At 44.0% G+C, this 23752-nt stretch overlaps 1 protein-coding gene across 4 annotated transcripts in view; it reads left to right on the top strand.

The window, feature by feature from the left end:
- trim9 (tripartite motif containing 9) overlaps positions 1 to 23752 on the top strand; it is a 34885-nt gene that overhangs the window by 5679 nt on the left and 5454 nt on the right. Inside the window, exons 2-9 of one of the 4 annotated variants that reach the window (XM_034562654.1) lie at positions 7200 to 7295; positions 8319 to 8441; positions 15983 to 16093; positions 16887 to 17040; positions 17602 to 17747; positions 19669 to 19807; positions 22363 to 22612; positions 22877 to 23039. In XM_034562654.1, coding sequence (XP_034418545.1) covers positions 7200 to 7295; positions 8319 to 8441; positions 15983 to 16093; positions 16887 to 17040; positions 17602 to 17747; positions 19669 to 19807; positions 22363 to 22612; positions 22877 to 23039 — 1182 coding nt within the window. Of the gene's footprint in view, positions 1 to 7199; positions 7296 to 8297; positions 8442 to 15982; positions 16094 to 16886; positions 17041 to 17601; positions 17748 to 19668; positions 19808 to 22362; positions 22667 to 22876; positions 23040 to 23752 lie in introns of all 4 variants that reach the window. The other 3 variants (XM_034562652.1, XM_034562653.1, XM_034562651.1) reach the window with 3 other exon arrangements.

Below are 23752 nucleotides of genomic sequence, written 5' to 3'. Positions count from 1 at the left end.
TCTACATAAATGAGTCCAAACCCCAAAAAAAGTAAGTTATCAGATTTGCAGGAGGATTTTAAGGCGGCATAATTCATTCTGCTCCGTCACATCTGGCTGCCCTATCACAGCCAGACCTCATCAAATGAGGCTAAGTAAGAAATCTGTGCAGCAGCAGATGCAGATGACGAGGACAGGTTGTACCCGGTCTTCTGATTGAGATGGTGAAGGATATGAACTTAGAAGAAGAACTGATGTCATTCGCCTCAGTCCGTTCTCATTGATCAGAGCATCTTACTGAGTTAGATGTTGTTGGAGGTGAGGTCAAAAAATGAGCGCTTCAGGTGGAGAGTTTAAGAAAGTAGCCCCATGGACCATGGCAACAGAGAACTCCTGTTTCTGATTGGCCGACAGGAATCTTTTAAAAGTGCATCTTGGGACACCGCGATCATTGTTACTATCTAATCTGATACTCAGCTTCCTCTTTTAATATTAGACTATTGGTCTCCATAGCATCAATGTTGACACAGTTACCTTCCAGTAAGATATTTAGGTAAATTGAGTCAACTTGTCATGTGTAAATCTCTCCTGAATTCGGTTTATTAATAAAGCGTTCGTTCCCTATAATTTGTTCTCAGCTTCCCCACGGATATATTAATTTCCTGGCCATGAATATATCAACTTGTTAGCCGCTATGTACCCTGCAGCATGACCGATCAAAATATAGCCCAAAATATCAACAAGGTGGCCCCTGAGTAGGTGAGGTGAGGTCCGACTGTGCCTTTTAACATCACTGCCTGACATGAGCAGCACATTTTGCTTCCTCCGCTATTAATATCCACATTAATTTAATCCATTACTGGAATTGCGTAACCCCTCGTTTTGAAATTGGTTCAGCTGCAGAACTTCAAAGCGTGCACACACACACACACACACACACACACACACCTCGTCCATCCACACAGGTGTTTTCACTTGTGTTGCCTGATTGGACCTCTTCTCTGAGTTGCTTGGGCATGAACAAACAGCACGCCATTGACAGCTCTCTCACTCTCCTGTTGCACCTATTTCTTTGGGGCAACACAACTGCCACCTTTATCACTATTTGCACGTGGAGACGACTCCTCCATTTTGTCTGACCGTGTATGAATCAAAAGATGTTGCAAGAAGCAGCTTCCATCTGACTGAAGGTCAAATCAACCGCGGTGACTTAAAACAACCGCGTGGGGGACAAGGCCTTTAAAACGGAAACTTTCAGACCCCACACAAATACACACACACACACACACACACACACACACACACACAACGAAATATAATGTCTGGGCCAGGAGACAGCATCACAAAAAGGGATTTCACAATCTTAGGAAGAGAAATCAACAAATCGACTAATATAAAGGTGTAAAGCCCAAATCCCAAAAGTGGCAAAAACATTGTTGTTTTAAATTATATTTGGAGATAATTTTTTGGACGGGCGTCAAATGTTGTTATTGTTTCCACCCTTAGAAACGTTGTTTTACTAAATAGATGCTCTATCAAAGAGGAGAGTAACTGACACCTATGACCTGACGGGACCTTTTTAAAACACCCTCCTCCTCCTCCCCCCCCCCCTCCTCCTCCTCCTCCTCCTCCTCCTCCTCCTCCTCCTCCTCCTCCACAGGCTCAATCTCCATTTCCCTCTTTCTCTGTACTTGATTGTTTCTATTTGACACACTGAGACTAGATCAACATGTTCAGGCGACTAAATGATCTGCAGAAAGACGCCTGATGAATCCAACGCTGACACGGATAGATGCTTCTGCAAGGACTCTTGTTTCTGACGCGATGAAAACTGGCAACTTTTTAATATCCTATAGTTTCATTGCCTTTTTCTTCCGCGTGTGTGGATAGTTAACGACGTCTTCTGCATTATTGATGACTGCAGATATAAGCGATGAATAATGCACCGGCCACTTAGTTTCTGCTTGTGAAAGATGGGTTTCATTTGGGAACTTGTTAAACACGGAGGATTATCACAATCTGGCCCGATCTCAACTGTAAGAGCTTAATTCTTAACAACAGAAAGGTTCCCAAGACGACAAATATCATCAAGTCGCCCGCTTAATATTTCAAACTGTGTTCTCCGAGGGCTGCGGCGTTGCGTGTAAACAACCACAAACTTTCATGTTTGGAGTCTCCGGTTATTGGTAACTGTAGGGAGAAAACAATCAGTTATCAAGCTGTGCAAAAATAACATCCATATTTTATTTCTTTGATCGTAGGGTAAGTCGTGTGTTTGATGTCTTCTGTCACCAGAAGTTGACCTCGGCCTCTGTTGACGCCTGTTTACAGTGTGTAACCAAAAGACTGTCTTAGGCTAACACGCAGGATTAAATGAGGCTAAAAAGACTGTTGACAGAACACCAGAGAGACTGCTTAACCCCCGAAGCTCTGAGGAAAGAGCAGAGCATTTAAAACATTTCTCTGAGAGGTAACGCAGCTTTTGGAAAGTAGGTTAAGGGAACTCAAAATCTATCTTCACTGTGGACACATTTTATATTATACATATACATGGGTGTGATTTTTTTTAAAATTAGCTTGAGGAGTAATGCTTTTCCTCCGCTGCGACTTTAAGAGCTTAGCGGTGACATTACACCTACCTCCCTCTTTCCTTGCACTTCCCACTTCCAAGTGGGGGCTTTAATCCAAATTGGCTCTGATGCCTCTCTGACATCCGCGCATTCCCGTGACAGATTGGCGAGTTCGCTCGGCCGCCGAGAGAAAATGAAACACGCCGACTGGCCCTGGAGCCGCTTGTGAATTATTCATGTCATGCACGTGTTCCCACTCGGCTTAATTACTGAGATGATTAGTGCTCCCAAAAAGCAGGGACAACCTAAACACCCCACCACCACCACCTCCACGGCTCCTTGCAAACATTCCAGCGTCCTCCTCTCTACACGGATGTTGCATGACGCTTTTATTTCGACTGTCCCTGAACGAGCTTGAATGTGCTTTGCATTGACGAAGCGTTGCTTCGTAATAGTTCTCATCAATCACTCGAGAAATTATGTAAAAATCTTCATATTGGCCAAGGGTTGGGAGGGTGTTTTTTTTGTTGCCTTTTCAATAAAGGAAACCTTAGAGTAAAAGTGTCAGGGATTAATTACACAACGTGCTTATCTGCTCTAACGTAACCCGCAAACGTTAGCATGCCCGGGAATGCTAACATTTGCTAGTTATCTAGTTAGCCGGCTAACTAGCTTACTACCAAAAGCAGTACCAAGCGAAGCAAAGCATGATAATACATCGGGACTAAGACTTTGGAGGGTGTAGTGTCTTTAGTTGTTTTACTCTTACCAATTCCAAAAACACAAGAGCGACATTTTAAGGAGTGGATTAGCAGTGTGTTTTGCTAACAACAGCTGCAATCGTTTTTTTGTTATTTTATGTGATCGTAAACTGAAGAACTGGGATTTGGACAGCTGGTTGGTCAAAACCCGTTTTGGAATACACAATTATTAACAACATCAGATAATAATCTGCAAATGAACGGACATTATGGACATTAACTAAAACATTAAGTTTGAGAGTGAAAGCTTTAAAAGCTTTACTTTCAAAACTTTCAAAGACTCAGGTAGGAATGCATGCAGCCGAGCTGCTGTTAATAGTGCAATGCATCTTGGGATACGCTCGGCTGTGAAGGTCAGTTGGATCCCCCAAATTCGGGTAACATTTGAAGGTGTCTTCAAAATGGGACGGCCTTTGTTGTAGCTGCTGTGACGCATTCGCATCGTATGGTAGAGTACGGGCATCAAACGTACAACTAGTGCAAACAGAAATGCTGAGATGTCTATTAAGTGTGTTAATTATAAATGCAAGAACAGTATAATAAGAGATAAATAAGAATATGCCTTGAAATCTACAGTATGAATGCAATATTATTGGAAGAGTATAGGAAGGAGCTTGATTTTGTAAAATGACTTATCAATCATCATCACTGTGAGAAAAGACACTACGCCTGTCAAATCTTTGGTGTTTGTCCCATAGTGCTCCTCGTCCCATGTGTCGCTGAGGTCTGGCTATCCATATGCCGACCTGCCGGCCATGGCACGGTTTGTCTCCACCAGGCGTCACGCAGCCGTGAGCCGTACAGAAATAAAACGGCCTCGATTTTTTCCACGGCACGTTTTGACCTGGTTTTGAGGACGGAGCTCTGCGCGACAGACTCGGTCGGAAAAACGCCTCCAGACAATCAAGTGCTTTTCGTTTCATCGGCTCTGTCACCGAACGCACGCTTGACTGTTAACTGGGCGAGGCGAAGGCCGGAGCGCCTCTCTCCGCGTCCGTCGCTGTGTCACGGAGAGAGAGGGGAAATGAACTGCAATCGAGGACACGCTGATAGGGCAGGTGTGGGTGACTCGGCCGATGTGTCGACGGAGCCTGCCGGAGTCTTGGGGGAACGTTTTGCACGACTTGATCGGCGGGATCTGAAATTGATGGAGAGAAATGGAGAAGTCGTCTCATCTCGGAAGACGAGCGGACGAGGACGTGAATTGTGTGCTTTTAAAAAATGTCTTCGGTTCACATTTCTGAGAATTAAACTCTTTACAGTAAATATGAAGCCAGCTGCCAGTTAGCGTAGCTTAGCATAAAGACTGGGAACAAGGGGAAACTGCTAGCCTGGCTCAAACTTGCACATTATATCTCAGTTTATGTTTATATTTATTATGTTATATATACTGCGCCCGACTGAAAGTTGTAATTTTTACAATTATTTTACTAAAAATTAATAAATGAGATATGACATAATAAGTGAGCTTTTAAGATTCTGGTAGGTGGATTTTATATTTTGACAGAACCAGGCTAAACTAAGGCTGCTGGCAGTGGCTTCATATTTAACAGACTGACACGAGAGTAGAGATTTTCTTTTCTTAGTTGCCACAAAATTAATTTAATCCAATCAAAGTGGAATAGTCAAGCATAAACCCTTTGAAGTCATATTGATGGATTCTCACTACATTTGGATTTAGATCAGTTCCTTTTAACGCTGACATTAATTTGATTGATTGAGAAATATTTTGGTGAACTTTGGTAATCAATGATTTGTTTCAAGCCATCCAGCGAGCATGGTCGTGTCATAGTTTGTTGTAAACATGAATATCTTTTAGTTTTTGATGGTCGGTCACACAAAATAAGCAATTCAAAGATGTCCCCACGTGACAACTTGTACATTATTATTTTACATGTAAATGATTCGATAGTGAAGACCTCATTACCTGTGGCTTAAAAATCTCGTCTCTACGTGTTTTTGAGACGTCCTTGTGACAAACGTATACAGTTCACATCTTTTCATTCACGCAGGTCTCTCGGGATGTCGGAGAAAAAAAAGAGTCCCGAGTTAACATAGAAGAAGTTTCTTACGGAAAAAGTTAACATTTCAGTCTTTGCTCAGCTGCTACCGGCTCAGACGGTCCCCTCGGTGCAGTAGACTCGTGTTAACTGCAGCTGTCATGGTTTCCCAAACTCCGAAGGTCAAAGGTCAGCTGTTGGCCCCCGGCAGATAGATTCCCATTTGATCGGCTTACGTCAGATGCCGGGAGCCGCGTTGACACAGCGCTGCGTTCACAGTGTTTTCCACTGTATCAGCTCGTTCCAGGTTTTATTGCTCTCTTCCGGAGTGGAAGTGATTTTTTTTTTTTTTTTGCTTCTTCTCTTCGCCCGCTCCCCTCTTTTCCTCCCAGGAGAGAATACCCTCCCCGAGTTGACGGTTGTTCGCTCAACCATACGAGGTTCCCACAGGGTCAGGTCCTCTCGCTCCGTCACCTCCGCGTTCACACAACCTCGCTCCACATACATGAACACCCTCTCCCCCCCCCCCCCCCCCCCCCCGCTATCCAAACAGGAGTATTTGAGTGTCACCGCACACAACCACAGCAATGCTATTTCCCACGTCACGTGTACAGAGCTCTGCTCCAAATGACCAGGGACTGTAATCCAATAATACAAAAAGTCAAGTGATTTATTGTACATAAATCATCTGAGTTTTAGTTGGAAATGTCATGTTGCGTGTGAGGATAAAGCCGACAGTTCATTTTGTCTCAGGGGTGAAAACTTCAAAATGTCAGTTTCTCAGCAGCGATGAAAAGCAGCTTTTGTTTTGTGAATTTGAGTTCATTCGAAACTTCAAAACTGACTTATTCAGAGTTAGAAGATATTCAGAGCTCGTCGGCTGTGTGTATGTATATGTATATATATATATATATATATATATATGTATGTATATATATGTGTGTGTGTCTTTTAAAGCCCTCACATTTTGAACTCAACAGGCTGGCCTGAGTATCTGCATCTAAAATAACTTAAGCTGCTTGGAATGTCACGCTGTGCTGCCTCCATGTGTCTTTCCTGTCCATCTCAAAAGGTCCCCTTTAATACATGTTTCTTACACGTGCATGAAACCAGATGTGGGGTTTATTCAGGAGGACTTAAGCTCAGAGTTATATAGTAAAAACTACAACAAATAAAGGATGGGCCTTTGAAGGGGGAGAAAGATTCAGAGATTCATTTGCAGATTATTATCTGATGTTGTTAATAATTGTGTATTCCAAAACGGGTTTTGACCAACCAGCTGTCCAAATCCCAGTTCTTCAGTTTACGATCACATAAAATAACAAAAAAAAGCATCAAATCATCACAATTCAGAAGCTAGAATTGGAGAATCTTTGACATTTTCACACTCTAACAGTAAATCAATTATCATTATAGTCCTTTTAACTCAAGGTTTTATCTGATTAGACGGGTTGGCTTAATTGGCGCAAACATAACATTCGTTCTTATTTGATTACATATTTGAATGTGTACTTAATAAACACATTTTAATTAATTTTTAAAGTTTGTTTTGCAATAAATAGTACAACAATAAACTCCTAGATATGTGTTTATGCCACGGATTATTCTAATTATTTTTTTGTTAATTGACTATGCCGCTTGCCGTTGGCCATATTCCTGTTGCAGGATGTCACGTAGCTTGACTAACACAGTTTGAACCCTGCAGAAAGAAACGTCCACGCATGAGTAAATCTCGTCTTACTGGTGATTTGTTTCACATGTCTGTTTCTGAGGATTCAACACCTATTTATATATAGTGGCGTGTTGATTTATTATTGTTTAAATGCAGTGCAAACCCATATATCGCCATTGCTCCATCTCTAACGTCCTCCCCTCTGTGCTCCCCACAGGGTCAGCTGTCTCAAGCTCTCACTGGCCTGTCGGACCGAGCCACTGAGGCCAAAGAGTTCCTGGTTCAGCTGAGAAACATGGTGCAGCACATCCAGGTACTGGAATGCACACACACACACACACACACACACACACACACAGACACGCAGACAACGGGGGCTTTGCACACCGCCCCCTCGTCCTCGACCCCGGGAGCCATGTCATCCGCCTCTCGCGTTCGCTGCAAGTAATCAACAGAAGCAAAAAAAAGGCTTATCGTATTATTATCACTGCCTGGAGCTTGGTCATTGTCCAGCCACAGCGCTGCATATGACAGGTGGGAAATGACACCATCTACATACATGTGCAGTAGGACGTCAGAGTCCTTTCTCTTGTATGTGCATTTATAACACGTCAACCCTTAGAGAGTTAAGTGATGGATGCATGATCAGTTCTAAAGTTGTACTAAATATATTTCGTATGTGGAGACAGACTGTCAGGGTGTAAAGAACACTAAAATCCAATGAAACTGATGTATCACCATAGTAACAACAGCGCAGGCTTCAGTTCTTTTGAACGTGTGGATTTGAGTGAACATTCAGTGCTATCACATGTACAGCACCAAGATGTACGCTGGACAACCCGTCTGCTGTGTGTGTGGAGACAAAGCTGCATTTGGTCAAGCTTTAGAGGCCGATTAGGGGAGGTGGGTGGGCTTAAAAGCCCCCGTTGATTATCGACACACAGTGAGACGGGGCTCCAGGGAAACCCATCGTGGTGGGAGGAGATGCGGGATAGGAAAGGAGGAGGAGTGGAAGTTTGGGATGTGTGAAAACCAACTGTACGAGGCATCCTTGTGAATGCCAGTCATCTCGTGATGCTGACGCGTCTTGATGATTCTATCCGCCCACCTCGTTCCATGACGAGCTCCTGGAGGAGACGCGTGAAAGAAGACGCATCGACTGTAAATCTGATCATCTCTTTATATTTCAGTGTGCTGCTATTACATTGGATCGCCTCAGGGATTCACTCGTGTATTATCTCCTCTTACATTTTGAATTGAAAGTTCCTCTACGTATATACATATTTTTGTCTTTTAGATGCGTTATTCCTTTCAGCCTTTGCCTGTTGTCTTGCAGGAGAACGGCGTGGAGTTCGAGGCCTGTTTGGTGGCGCAGTGCGACGCCCTCATCGACGCCCTGAACCGACGCAAGGCCCAGCTGCTGTCTCGAGTAAACAAAGAGCACGAACACAAACTGAAGGTGAGTGAGCGCGAGCGGACAAAGTCATGAGGTCATCTAGAATCTAACCAAGAAATAGGAAGCGGTGCCATGTGATTATGGCTGTTTTCCCATAAAATATTTGGGAACTGGATCCTGGTTTTCATATTGGATAAACAGTCTGCAACAACAACTTCGACCTGACAAACATAAATGCAACAATATTTGAGATGAATGAGGTATTTCTGACAACTGGCGGCTTCTTGATGGGTAAGAACATCACATCAACCGAAAGCTTATGCTGCCTGTGAGGACAAGAAATGCATCTGAATATTAATGTTTTAAACATGATAGGCTGTTTCTGCAACTCTCCCATTTTGATGATTTTCTCAATGCATTTTCAAGATTTAAATGGAAATTCTTTTTTTTAAAATTTAGCACAACAAGTGAAACTCGATTCCACTGATTTGAGAGACATAAAGATCCACATTTTGTCTTCACACTGTGTTCAACACATTGAACGAGTGTCGGGGGGGGGGGGGGGGGGGGGGACATATCGGAGAGATGGAGTCAAGGGGGGAGGAGGAGGAGATACATTTGTGCTGTACAGCATCCAATTTCACGCTTGGACACTCTGTGTAATCAAGGTTTCACACGTGTAGGTGGTTTGAGAAACACAGCCTGTGCACGGCTTCATGTGAGCACGCTCATACACACATTTTGCTTTCTCTTGTCCATATATGGAATATTAAGATGTGAGTGCCTCATAAATCACATTTAGTTCTGGACAAGGAGGGCCAGTATATACGTTTTGTCTTTTGAGATGTTTTGTAACTGAAATTGTCTTTTAAATGTTCTCTTTTTAAACGTTTACAAACTGGGCGTAACATTAATAACTACAATGAAATATTTTGGGTAAATGTGCTAATTGGCTTTCTTGCCAAGCTGAGAAAACAAATATCTCTGTTATATCCTTCGGTATGATCACAACATGTTGTCTTACCACTTTGTATTTGGCACAAATTAAACATATAAAGTGTTAATTAGTGAGCTTTGGACGTGGCTATAGCCGCTTCCAGTCTTCATGCCGTGATAAGCTAACCGCTCTCGTGTTTCTGAAGCTGAAACATGAAAGAAACACAAGAGATCGTCTCATCTCACGCTCAGAAAGAAAGCCAATCAGTATATTTCCACCGAAATTATTTCTTTAATCTTTTTTTCTGGACCATCTGCAGTGTCACAATTGTCAAACATAGCTATTACTTGTTGCTGTTGTTGTTGTTGTTGTTGTTGTTCACTGCGACATGTCTCTAAACCACCACCGCTACTGCTTTCATTGCCCGTTGGTGGCGCTGGTTCGTGCTCTCGGGCGCCATTTTGCTCGCTCACAATGCAAACTCTTAATTTCCAGATGTAGCATCTCAGATACGATTTATTTACACATGAAAAGCAGATTGTTGCTTAAAACAAAAAATGCCAGCTATGCATTTTATACGCGTCCAATTAAGACACTAATGAAGTGCCCTGAATAATCCTGCTGATTCAGTCACACAAAGCTCTTTCCACGTGAGGAAACCATCAATTAATAACCACTTAAACTGCTGCGGCCGACTCGGCGTCTCCTTCCCGGCGCTCACCTCTGGTGCTGCGCGTTGACGCCATTGTCCCGGTCGCCATGGGGACCCGGACAATGGTGCTTGTCGTTTGTAGCCGCGCCGGCGGAGGGAAGTGGTCCTTAATAGCGCGAGTCAGCTTCCGTTGTTGTGCTGCACATCAGGAGGACTGACCCGTGTGTGTGTGTGTGTTCGTGTTCAGAGAGGCGGAGCATGACGGTGGTTTCATGGCAGTTTGTCACACTGAGCGGTTACAAAAGCTGCTTCACGCCAACATCTGGACAGCGGTGCTGTGAGGCAAACCATTAAAAAAACCTCTTCTGGGGACATGACCCCCTGAACTCATCTACTAGCCCCGTTCATAGATCATTTTATTTAATACTGTTCGCAACTATCTAAAGTTTTGAGACAGATTTTCTCGTAAAATCAGTACAATATGGAAATTAACTTACAAAGACATAAAGCGTGTTGGATTAATAATCCAGCACAGGGAACTTTCTACAGGCTTCTTTATTTTGTTGAAAGAACAGCGACATCCAGGATAAAAAAAACACTGAGTACACACGAATGACCTTTGACATCACGTCTCAGATGTCTGCGCGTTCCAGAAGCACTTGAATGCACCACCATTAAGAGTCTTTAAGGAGAAGTTAGCTTTTGGGTGGCGCACTAACTTATTAGCTTTCTTACCGAGCTTTAGTTCAGAAGATGAGGAAACGTATCGAGACTGGGAGCAGCGGGGAACACCTAGCTTCTAAGATTCACTGATTTACACGTTATCTTATTAGTTTAATCTGCAAACGCATCAATATAAAAACAGCAGGTTATGGTTTTACGAGCGATAATGTGCCAGATTCTTCCATCCTCTTGGTTTTTGTGTCGATTAGACAAACAAACACGGTAATTAGGGGGCAGATTGTGTTGCCTTCGGTTGGAGCCAGGCTAGCTGTTTCCCCCTGTTTCCAGTCTTTATGCTAAGCTAACCAGCGGCACAGTGTTTTAATGGAGAATCTATTCCGTATGATCCAACCGAGCCTTTGCTGTCAGTCCCCCTTCACTGTATTTCTTCTGGGAGTCAGCAGTGGACTGATGAGGGATTCTTCTGAAGGCTTATTAGAGAAACACAAAGTGAATCAGAAACCAGCGGATGCTTCGCCCTGTGGACGCGGGTCGTTTAATGAGTCCAGCTGCATTCAGGCTATTCTGACCTCCATGTCGACTCCTCGTCATCTGACTGAGTGTGTCGCTCCAGGGGATCCCCGCTCCCCGGACTCAACCATGCACGGGGGAACGGTTTGGACTGAAATAGATTTTTTTGTTGTTTTTTTTAAAGGCAAATATCGAATGATTAATTCTCACAGTTTTCATGGCCGCAGTGGGATCTTCTGCAAAGAGGATGAGCATGAAATATTAAGAACGCTGCTGAATTTAGTATGTGTATTATTCACCGGTATTTGTGCTTTTTGTAAAGTACTTTTTGTTGACCCACGGAAAACTTGTTGAGGCTGCACCTACATCATTGATTAATAATTAAATAATTCTTAAATAAGTCTTAATAATGATAAACAGTGTCCATCACAGTTTTACTAGACTTCAACGTCTTCCTCGTCTTATTTTAAGCATAGAGCGGAAAATATTGGTGATTTTTGTGTCACTTGTACCCGATAACGACTAGTTGAATAGTTGCTGATTATTTTCCACTCTATTGACATTGATTATTGGTTTGAGCTCTAATAATTTTCACCTTTTGTTGTTGAGGAAGTGCCTCGATCCTCGCTGACAGCCGAGCGTCTGTGGAAGTGGCCCTGTGTCACTTCCTGTCAGCGTCAATGCAGCGTGTGACATACAGGAAGCAAAGCAGGAAGTGATTTTAACCCCTTCGCTCTTCTCCCTTTCATCTCGTACCAGTTTGATTTCATGTTTCCCATCACAATCCCTCTTGTCTCTCTTTTGTCTCTTACTGTTCCCTCTTTCCTCGACCTCCTTTCATCCTCTCCTCCTGTGCCTCCTTCCATTTCCCTTCTCATCTTTCGCCACACGTCGGTTTCATTACATCAAATCATCCTCATGCCCATAATGTCAGAGTCTCATATATTTTTACTGGACCAGCCTGTGCTGCTGCTGTGAAGGGAGGCGAGGTGACTGCAGCCTCGGTGTCTTACAAGGCCAAATGTGCCGCAGTGGCCTAATAACTGTGACAGAAACAGATAGAAGGAGTTCATTTATTTCCCAAAGAGGCAGCGGGGCCTGCTGACTCCCAGTATAATATGTGCAGCTGATGAGATGCTGGATAATATTGGCCCCCTCTTTTAAAATACCCTGCCACGTTTGGTTGTTGTCAGTGCCGGTGCATGAATTTCATTAACTCTTTTCAATTTTATGACCGACAACTTTACTGTTTTGGTTCAGTCTCGTGGAGCGTTTTCAGCGGAAAAAGCTCTAAAAACCTTCTGTACGCGACCTGCTCGGCATCAAGAGGAAGAGCGACACAGTTTGAGACTAGCAGGTGGACATAGTGGAGCATTTGGCAACTAAAGAGTCAGATATTAGTTGGTGGAGACCAAAAACTGAGCTGAAAGGAGATTGAATATGGGATTTACATGCATCAGGTGGCCAGAAACAAGACTCCAAATGACAGATCATATTTTGCTAAGAAGTTTTCCATATCAACCTCAATGTTGATAGCAGTTGTGTCCACTGCCCCCAAGTGGCCTAAAAATGTATTGTCACTGTAGATTTTTACTAGAAAAGTGCCATGTCAGAGTAGTAACATGTTTTAATAAATACGAATGCGCTTCTCACCGGCGTCCGACCTGCATATACCCGAATCTGAATGATATCTGTAACGTAGAGCTTGTTGTTTGGGGATCGTTTTGGCCCCCGTGACACGTGTCATCAGAGGACGCCGTTCGTTTCCGCCCGTTCACCTCCGTTCACCTCTGTTCACCTCCGTTCACCTCCGTTCACCTCTGCTTCTGCAGGTCTACCGCGGCCTTTTTAATGCATTACTCCCACAATCTCATCTCTCTCAGGATGCCCCCGGCCCCGATTCAGGTGAACGAATCTCCCTCACACTGATTTATCCGCTGATCGTTTTTTACATCTTATTCCAAATGCTGAATAACGGCAGATTTCAGGAGAAGCTGCTCAGTAGGCGGCGAGTGTCGGGGGGGGGGGGGGGGGGGGGGGGGGGGGGTGTGAAAAGGAAGGAGCAGGGGAAAGGGGACGAGATCCGATCAAAGTTGTCTGCGAGATCCCTCCACGCGCATTGTCCTCTGTGAATTAAGAGATTGTGATTCCGGCTGCGTGTGGAGGAGTGACAGCCAGTGGGATTGTTAAGCAGGCAGCATGGAGACGCTCTTCCTGGAGCCCTGCCAGGCCACTGCAGGGGTGTGGAGGCTCCAGGCTTCGGTTCTGCACCCAGCCGGAGGAGTATGAACCCAATCATCACAGCTGGATGTGAAGAGGTTAAACACGGGCCCTCCTCTGATTGATTACGGTACTAAAAAGGGGGAATGATGAGAACATGATCAGCTGTGTCTCTGTAAATATACATTTTTAACTTTAAAGTATTCCTTTGGTCCGATCAGACTTGCAATTTGCTTTATTTGGTTTCAACAAATGGAGGAGTCGCAGTGTTTATGTTCATTTCAAGTATTCAGTCATTTTTGAAGGCGGTCCCATATCCAGATTCTGTAACTTCATCTAGACGTGGTCTACTTATTTGAGAGATTGACCTTCCCTGCAGCAGATAGGAACACCTGGAGAGGAGATAAGAAGTCAGAAGTTAAAGTCTTTATTTTTGAAGCGTCTGCGTTCAGTAAGAAAAAGTTTTTTCAGGGAACAGAGGGTTTTTCAGTTCTCTGATGTTTTGAGTGAAGCTCGTCAAACGTGGTGTTCTCTCCCCTCGTCACGACGCCGTGCTGCGCAGCCAAAACGAGGTCCTTTTTGAAAGTAAACTGAAGGTTAAGTGGTGAAAACGTGCACCACGCTGCGTTAGTGACCTAAAGAGGATGCCGCAATCAATGTTATATTCGCACCGTTTACATTTAATGGAGGCTGATGCAACAATAGCAGGAGACAATACAGATGTGTCCACTCATGCTTTTGGCATCTGTGGTTGATTTGGACATTTAGTAAGCAGGACTGCTTTATAGATGCAGTCGGTTCAAGGGAATGTTGTGTATCAGCCACAAAACGGTTCCCTCATTGAATTTCCATAAAGATGATAAATCATTATATATATATATATATATATATAGCGACTGTAACATAAAAGTAAATCCTGTATTTAATCGACATTATCCACCCATACTTCTTTAATGTTCTTACAGCCTTCAAAAACATGCTTACAGTGTGTGGTGTGTGTCTTACAGTAATGCTCCATACAATACACTGAATAATCTACATGATGAAAGTCCCTAATGTGCGTTGAGTGTCAGCGCTGCAATAACGTGCATATTGATGCTGCGACTGCAGCCATCGGTAAATCATCTTCACTGTCGGTCTGCAGAGAGGATTTTCCTCTCCGTTCAGCCTCGGAGCCCCTCGGATAGCAACAGTGAAGTTTCTGTTACCTAGCAACCCTTGGTCCTGGACCTCCAGTTAATTTCACACTGTTGCGAGGAGGCTCTGTGGACATCAGTAGTGCCGGCGGCGGAGCGGGGGACTCTCCCACGTCGATCACAACATCCAATCAAATCAATAGCATGTGCTGGTGTTCTCATTGATTTTGCTCCCTTTTAATTCGGATCATGTTATATTATACATTCTGAACGCGGGGCTGCAATTTAAAAACGATTAAAGGTTTGATTTCCCTGCGTTTTCTGAGGCTAAATCTACGACTGACGGCAGAAGTGTTTCAGAGACGTCTCACCGAGAGAAACTAAATGTCACTTCCCCTCCCGGTCCACGTCGATAACGGGTCGCCGATGTCCCTTCGGCCTCCTGCTCCTCCCTCGGTCTCGTGTGAGAGTCTCGGGAGGGAGACGTTACTCGATCAATCACCGCGAATCTAATCTCATTATCGGTATTCCCCTCGTTCAGCTGCTCCTCATCCATTAACAGCCTTGTTTAATGTGTGTCCTCCTTCCGTCCTCCCCTCTTTTCTCCCGACTTTTGTCTTCGGCTCTCTCTGCATCCGTCTTTCTTCTCCTCTCCTCTCCGCTGTCTCTCTTCTCACCTCATTCATCAACATTTCTTTTGCATATTTACTCCGCGGTAATTTCCCCGCATCTCCAATCTTTCCTCTTTTTCTTTTTTTTCCCCCCTGCCCTATTTATACTCTCCAGCACTCGCACATTTTATTAAAACCTTCTCTGTGCATTTTATTCATGTTCCACTCGAGACTGATTACACCAAAAGGGTGATGATTAACATATGATTATCTTCTGTATATACTTGTTGTTGTTGTTGTTGTTGTTGTATTATACTTGCAAAACTTGACTTCCTCGTTGGTGTTTCTTCTTCTTCTTGTTCTTGTTCTTCTTCTTGTTCTTGTTCTTCTTGTTCTTCTTGTTCTTGTTCTTGTTCTTCTTGTTATTCTTGTTCTTGTTCTTGTTCTTCTTGTTCTTGTTCTTGTTCTTGTTCTTCTTGTTCTTGTTCTTCTTCTTGTTATTCTTCTTCTTCTTGTTATTCTTCTTCTTGTTCTTCTTGTTCTTGTTGTTGTTCTTCTTCTTCTTCTTGTTCTTCTTGTTCTTCTTGTTCTTCTTGTTATTCTTCTTCTTCTTGTTATTCTTCTTCTTCTTGTTCTTCTTGTTCTTCTTCTTCTTCTTGTTCTTCTTCTTGTTCTTGTTATTCTTCTTCTTCTTGTTATTCTTCTTCTTCTTGTTCTTCTTCTTGTTCTTGTTATTCTTCTTGTTCTTCTTCTTCATGTTCTTCTTCTTGTTCTTCTTGTTCTTCTTCCTCCTCCTCCTCCTCCTCCTCCTCCTCCTCCGCCTCCTCCTCCTCCTCCTCCTCTCCGCCCCCCAGGTGGTTCGGGATCAGATCTCCCACTGTACAGTGAAGCTGCGTCAGACCACGGGGTTGATGGAGTACTGTCTGGAGGTCATCAAGGAGAACGACCCCAGTGGTTTCCTGCAGGTATTTCGATGCACAACGAGCCTCTAATTCTGCCACCGGCTACAGCTCGGGCTTTTTATGTCCCAATTTAAAGAAATAAAGTGGCGCAGAATGTTTGTCTACGAGTTGTAACCAGTTCCCCTGAACTGAACCGGACTCACAGAAAACTTGGATGTGAAGTCAATTTAAAGTGATCTAATTCTAATTTTGCTTTTTTCAAATCTGCATTTTTACCCATTTTAACAGGAAAATGAGAAGGAAAAAAAAGAGAAATTCCTCCTAGAAACTGGTAAATTGCTGGTTGGGAATTTGACTGAATCCCTTTTAGATAAAATGGACTTTACTTCAAAGTGATAAATACATACAACCAAATCTAAACTGATGACGTAGAGGTACACAAAGAAGTTTTCACTGCCTTCCCCGTGTTAAAATCAAACTTACTTGACATCTTCAAATCCAACAGATTTATGGCTTAAATGCTTTTTATCTGACAGCATCACAGCAAAAACCACCCAAAAAAGTTTGGTGGTTATGTCAAACAAGGTTTTCTAATAATATCCTGGGAAAAGATATTCAAGAGAATGCACTTTCTTTAAAAAAGCAGCTCTTTAGCTCCTTGATGTTATTCTTTTTATATGTTGGATTGTTTGCTGGCTTGCAGACATTTTTTTATATCTTCTTTCACATCTTTGCATTGTCCGCTGATTTGCTTATAATTTCTCTGTAAAAAATAATAATAATCTGTGGGGTTTTCTGGCTCCCGGTACAGTTGTTGTTGTTAATGAGTAACGGTTAATTCATTCGTCGTCCTCAGATCTCCGACGCTTTGATCCGGAGGGTCCACATGACAGAGGGCCAGTGGGGGAAGGGAACCCTCACCCCCAGGATGACCAGCGACTTTGACCTCACTCTGGACAGCGGACCCCTCCTGCAGACGATCCACCAGCTGGACTTTGTCCAGATGAAAGGTAACGAGAGGAGATCACAGGTCAGCTCTCGTCTCCTCTACTGAAGACAGGAGGAGATTCTCTGTGGTCAGACTGGAAAATCACTTTAATATATGTTATTTAAATTATTAAAACCTTCTCGTACATATACTATTTATGCATGTAGAAGCTTTCTAAAATGTATCTCTGTCCACTAATGGTTTTAAAGAGTTTCCTTTTTGTCTCCTTTAGTTTGCATGAGCAATTTAGAGACCGCTTGCTTTGCATTTAAAATTATTAAATTATTTGACGAGTAAACACACGAAAATGTATTGAGGAGCAGTTTGAACTTGCCGGATGTGTGCGTTGACGTTTGTGTTCGGTGTCCGATAAACTCCACACGGTACGATATCTCTGACTCTCTTGTCTGCGTTTGTATGGGTTTATATTTATGACGCGGAAGCTTTTGATTCTGGATTCATATATTCATCATTTAATTTATAAATGATAAATATTGAACAGGTCATATCATGTGTGTGCGCGGCTGTCCTTTTCAAAGCTCACTGGGCTGTAATCTTCGCTGTGTTTGTCCACCTTCCTCAGTCCCAGCTGCTCCCATGCTCCAGCTGGAGGAATGCTGCACGCAGAACAACAGCGCCACGTTGTCATGGAAACAGCCGCCGCTCTCCACCATCGCCGTGGACGGATACATCCTGGAGCTGGACGATGGAAACATGGGGCTTTTCAGGGTAGGACACACAAAGTGAAGACACAGGACCAGTTAGAGTAATAATTCACCTTTTACACAACGCCGCCCGCCACTCTCTCAACAAAGACGCCTTCCTTCGGTGCCGGGGAGAAATCCCTCGATCGTCCCTCTCGTACCGCGCGGTCTCCCGAGTGACATGAGAGCAGGTCATGTGACGCGCTGTAGCGAAGGCATCGAATGACACGGCGCCAGGAGAACGGGTCCGCGATGCAGCTGCCAGCTGGGATGATCCCACAGGAAGTGTGATCTGGCATCAAAGCCGTATTTATCCCCTCTCAGAAGTCCACCGTGTAATCCATCCAGCTAAGACGCTCCGCAGCTCTCTGTACATTGAGGCCACTGCTTTGTTATGATGGCAACTTAAACCCCCCCCCCCCCCCCAAACAATACCTTCAGAACAATGGCCGAGGACATCTGTGTCCCACCTCTAAACCTGTTCCTACATACAGTGGAGCGGGCCCGTCGCCTCTCATAACCATCAATACGGAAAGTCTTTCCACTTCCTGGAAGTGATGTTAAACTCTCTGCCGAGTAGTTTAAATAATCTCAGAAAAAAACAGCTTGGGTTTAAATTAATAAAAAGCTGCAACACACCGAAATCCCAGTTGAGCCCCCATATTTCAATCTCAGCCTCCTCCGAAATCTTCTCAAAGCTCCTAAACGTGTCCATCAGCTTCCTGTAAACAGCTGGTGACACATCATTAAAGCAGTTGATTTCATTTGAATGCTCGATACACACACACACACACACACACACACACACACACACACACACACACACAGAACAGTAGAAATCAGATCTTAAATAATCTAAACATTGGACTTTTTGGTTCATGGTGGCTCTGTTGGAATATCCTTCTTATTGACTTTTACACTTTAAAGAACTGTAAATAAATGTCAACTTCAGACACGTTTCCAGCCTCGCAGCATCATCTCGATGCTCTCCTGTTTTAAAGCGAACGGTCCAGCAGCTGTGTTTTTAATTTAGAAAAAAGCCTCCCACCGGCCTTCGGTCTCTCTCCTCTGAAGCCAGCTGTCTGTTCACGAGCCTTCATCCCTCAGTCTCAATCACAACTGTTGCCTAAGAGGGCGATCATTTACATCCAATCTGCCAACGCACTCGGCAGCCGCGACCTCTGAATGCCGATTGTGCGCTTACGATGCCAGCTCGTCGATGAGATGGAACGTACCAAGATGGCCCGAGTGGTTCAGGTAGTTATACATCCAAACCCCACTCCTGGTAGAGAGAGAGAGAGGATGTTTTAATCTACTCATGTGACCAGTGGAGTGCACACAGTTAAAAAATTAATACTGTTGTGGAAAGATTGCGTTGACGGATATATTGTTTCCACGTGAATGTGAATCAAACACTGATCTGAAGGTCTCGTCAGCATGCGCGATGGCAAGATCCTGGAGACAGAGCATTATATCCTCGTGATTAACAGTTTGGCATTATGAATGTGTGTATGAATGTGTGAATTATGGCATGTAGCGTAACGCTGTTTGAGCGTCATTGAGATTTACAGCATCTCGAGTGTTTTCGGTCGTCCGGCCTCTTAAATCTTTAAATCATTTATACTTCAACTATTTTACATTCCAAATAGCGAAGTGAAGTTTTTCCATTCCCCCTCTGACTCACTGAGGCTCGCCAACGCAGCGCCACGCTGAGCTTGGCGAGTTTGTCTGTCCCCGCGTCTATTTATACCCCGGCGTGGGCCCGGCCTCGCCCACGCTCCCTCGTACGCGCTCGCACTCTCTCGCTCGGTTACGCTCACCGCCCCCAAACCCCCCCCCCCCCCCACCACCACCCCCCGAAAGAGAAGCGGGACACCTCCTCGTGTCATAATCACACACTCGATGTATCTGCCAGCTTAACAGGAAGCGCTCGTGTGTCTTGACAGGAAGTGTACGTGGGGACGGAGACCATCTGCACGGTGGACGGGCTCCACTTCAACAGCATGTACAAGTCCAGAGTGAAGGCCTTCAACGCCAGCGGAGTGGGCCAGTACAGCAAGACCCTGATCATGCAGACCTCCGAGAGTACGTGAAAGCGCCGTCTCCTCCGCTCGCTCCTCGTGACCTGTTTGTCTTACAATAAACGCACAAAAACAGAATTCATTCATGTGGATGAGGAATGAAATGGTCGATTTTTATAGAGTTGGAATTCAGAAGGAGCGGAGACTCAAGTCTGTGTCGCCGAGAGAATAAACGCGTCGGTGCTTCTTAACGGGCATTGCTGCTGTTATTAATAAAGCAGACTTTCACTAGATGTATATTGTTTCATACTCCAAACGCCTGCCACATGTTTGCTACTGTGTCCATGTGTTGTTCAGGTAGTTTCTACTCTTGTTTAGTTTTTTTTGCATGATCAGATCTAGAAAAACAGGTTTCTAATCGGATTAGATTAGATATGATTTTGTGTTCTAGCAAACAGCTGGCAGGTATTTTTTATCACAGGCTTAATAATGGTTAATAATATAGTGACTTGAGACGCAGCTCCGTTGCCTTCTTCTTTTTCCATTTTCATTCGCAGCAATAAACTGAGCTCATGAAGATCTTAAGAATAATAAATAGCTGCTGCCGGACGAAAGCCTTGCATCTTCAGAAAGACAACTTCTTTCAAAAAAAAAAATTAGAGGTGAGGAAAACTCACTTGGTCCCTTCCTCTGCAATTTAATATTTCAGATTTAAAACTATGCAGTTTGAGTTTGTTTTTTCTTCATTCTAAGGATTTCAAAAAGGATTTCAATGACCCCCCCCCCCCCCCTCCCCCCGACATCAAACTGTAACAGCAAACAAATAATAACAGTAAAAGCCTCCAAAAGGTCACTTGCAAGGTTTTCACCCAGAAAGCAGCAGCAGGATGTGACTCCTGTTTGAGGGTGCGTTGGGGCTTTTTCAACCAGGTGCGTCCCGGAGCAGCTGCTTATAATCCACTCGTGTGCTCGCTTTCCCATTAGTTAAATGCTGCTCCGCACACAGGGGCGCTTGTCATCCGTAAGTGGACCTGAAAGGCCCGGGCGGGCCTCCCTACCTGCCAGACGGAGCACTCAGCAGCTGCACAAAGGGATCTAACCACTTTTGTGTTTTTGCAGAAATCTGACATCCTTCACCCGGACCGGACTGTGATTTGATTTTACCCTGTTTTTTAAAATTTTTATTTCCTGCATGGAGCGAAAAAGGAAGTTCCTCCTTGCTTGTTATTTACTCCTCTGGTCTGTTCCCGGGAGCTCTTCTCTTTGTTTATGTTTTTTTTAGGATCTCTTCTGTGGTGTTTTTGAACCAGCGTCACCTGATCAAACTTGCTTCTTTTTTTTTTACCCTCCTCCATCCCTCACCCGACCCGCTCTACACCGTCTGCTTCACGGCTTCGCCACGCTCTCCTCCTCCCTCCCCTCTTTTCTTTCTCCTCCTCCCCTTCATTTCACATTTCAGCTGGACTCCCTCCATGTGATATTCAGTCTATAGGCACAGGTATGGGCAACTGTTTCCACTCTTAATCCCCCTGGTTGCCATTGCCCATGTCATCAGTTCAGTGCTTCACTCCCATAAACCAGCAGGTGGGCAGTTTGCTGCTCTGTGGGCTGCACTTATTAAACGTTCAATACGGCCTTCTAATAAATGTCTTTGTTATATTTCCTTTGGGAAATAAAGCTGCGTAATGAAACTTCACTGCACGGTGAAACCAGGGAACGCTGGTGGACAGGCCCGTCCTGTGGAGCCCACAGACAGAGAGCACAAACATCTCATCTGGTACACTCTCATATTTCTCTGTGTAGAGTTTAAAGCTTTTTTTTAAAAACGCAGTCAAACAGTTTGCAAAGTTATCAGGCTTTGATTTAGCCGGCTCGCAGTGGGATGCAGAGCTCACGGAAAGTTAAAGGGGTCAGCTCACCCAAATTACTAAACATTTAATTAACATGAAGGGAATTTTGAAATTAATTTTCCTTTCTTTTTTTGCCACTTGGGGGCAGCACAACATTGATATATTATCATCCTGTTTAAGGAAGTTAGTATTAGTTGTTCAGTAACGGGACACTTACTTTATATATTCAGTGTTCAAATTGACGTTGAGACGTTTGGATCTGAATTATGCATAACAAAACTTTGATTTCTTATTTTGTGTCAATTATCTACTTCCCAAGGTGTTTTTTCCAATATTTTGGGGGTATTTTGGGTGAACTGATCCTTATTGATGAGACAGAAACCAAGAGATTATCAACAGATGTATTCTAGAGTAAATTATAATGTCATAAACCCCAAACTCCAAGCCGGTGAAAACGAATGCCAATCATTCTTTTGCAGACTGTCTGACGCAGGTTTGATTTATGGATAAATAAATAGATTTTAGGATTAAGTTATACGTTAAGTCATAGAGTAAGATGCTAAGAATGATTAATCCTAATAGTGATAGTGAATCTTCTTCTCCTCCGTCTAGTCGTTACGTTTTTTCCAATGTGACCTCACCTCATCGACCCTCCGGCCTCTAGATTCATGTCACCTTTGTAAAGTCACGATCATCAGGTGACGTCGCTGATGCTAAACAACAGTGTGTGTAACTCTTCCCGTGTGTGTGTGTGTGTGTGTGTGAACAGTCGCTTGGTTCACCTTTGACCCGGCCTCCGCTCACCCTGACATCATCCTCTCCAACGACAACCTGACGGTGTCCTGCAACAGCTACGACGACAGGGTGGTCATGGGTAACTCCGCCTTCTCCCGCGGCGTCCATTACTGGGAAATGACCGTCGACCGCTACGACAACCACCCGGACCCGGCCTTCGGGATCGCTCGGGCCGACGTGCTGAAGGACGTGATGCTGGGGAAGGACGACAAGGCCTGGGCCATGTACGTGGACAACAACCGCTCCTGGTTCATGCACAACAACTCGCACACCAACAGGTAGAGAGTGATGCGTGTCCACGACCACGACGCAGCGTTTAGAGGCGTCTGTAGAGAGTAATCACTCGGCATAAAAGTACCAGCACAATAACAAAGTCCTGCATTCAGCTACAGACATGGATGATTACTTTATTACTTTATTACAGATTACAGGATGTTACTTTAGAAACACTAGATCATCCGTCATATTCTCTCCGTGTGGTCGCGCAGGACGGACGGCGGCATCGGGAAAGGAGCCACGATAGGAATCCTACTGGACTTCACACGCAGGATCCTCATCTTCCTCATCAATGACGAGCAGCAGGGTCCGGTGGCTTTTGAGGCCTTGGAGGGCGTCTATTACCCCGCTATCAGCCTCAACCGAAATGTCCAGGTACAGGATGATTTTATATGAACTACTATCTTTAAATTACGCCTTTTTAATTTCAATTATTTCCATTTCTGAATTTGGAAGATTGAGAAAATGAATTCCTTAACTTATCGATTTCTGCTTTTGTTTTCCCTCAAGTAGCTTTAAAAGGAATAGTTTCCTTATAAAGGTTGATACCACTCTCATGTCTGCATTTTTTAGCTTATTTTAGCATCAAGACTGCAAAGATAGACACAGTGGAGTTTAAAAAAAAAAAGCCAGTTCGCAGGCACCCAGTGGAGCACTAAACAGCTAATTGTCTTTCTTACACTTTGGTTTCCGGGGGAATGAAACACATTTGTCTTCGCTCCGGGGGGTCCAGTTCCTTCGCTGTCCCCGGCTCCAACTCCCCGAGCTGTGCTGCAGGCCAAAACAGAGGTTGTCTACTTGTAGATCAACAAAATATCAAATGAGCACATTATTCATTAAAACTTCTTCTCCCGAGTTATACAAATATGGGCTCAGGAGATTAAACCTTGAAAGAGGAAGCTTCAAAGACCCAATAACAGTTAGTAGCTTTGGATTTCTTATTTCTTATTCTTATTTTTTATGCCTCCGGGACAAAACATTTCACTCACTGAGGAAATAGTTCAACAGCTCCACCTGTGGGCCGAAAAATTAATGAAACCTCTTTAGCATGATTTAGTCACCCATATGTGTGTGTGTGTGTGTGTGTC

Source organism: Cyclopterus lumpus, chromosome 22, assembly GCF_009769545.1.
Source record: "Cyclopterus lumpus isolate fCycLum1 chromosome 22, fCycLum1.pri, whole genome shotgun sequence".
In the NCBI taxonomy this organism is placed as follows: Eukaryota; Metazoa; Chordata; class Actinopteri; order Perciformes; family Cyclopteridae; genus Cyclopterus; species Cyclopterus lumpus.
Note: the sequence above shows the minus strand (reverse complement) of the source record. Positions and strands in the feature narration are given on the sequence as shown.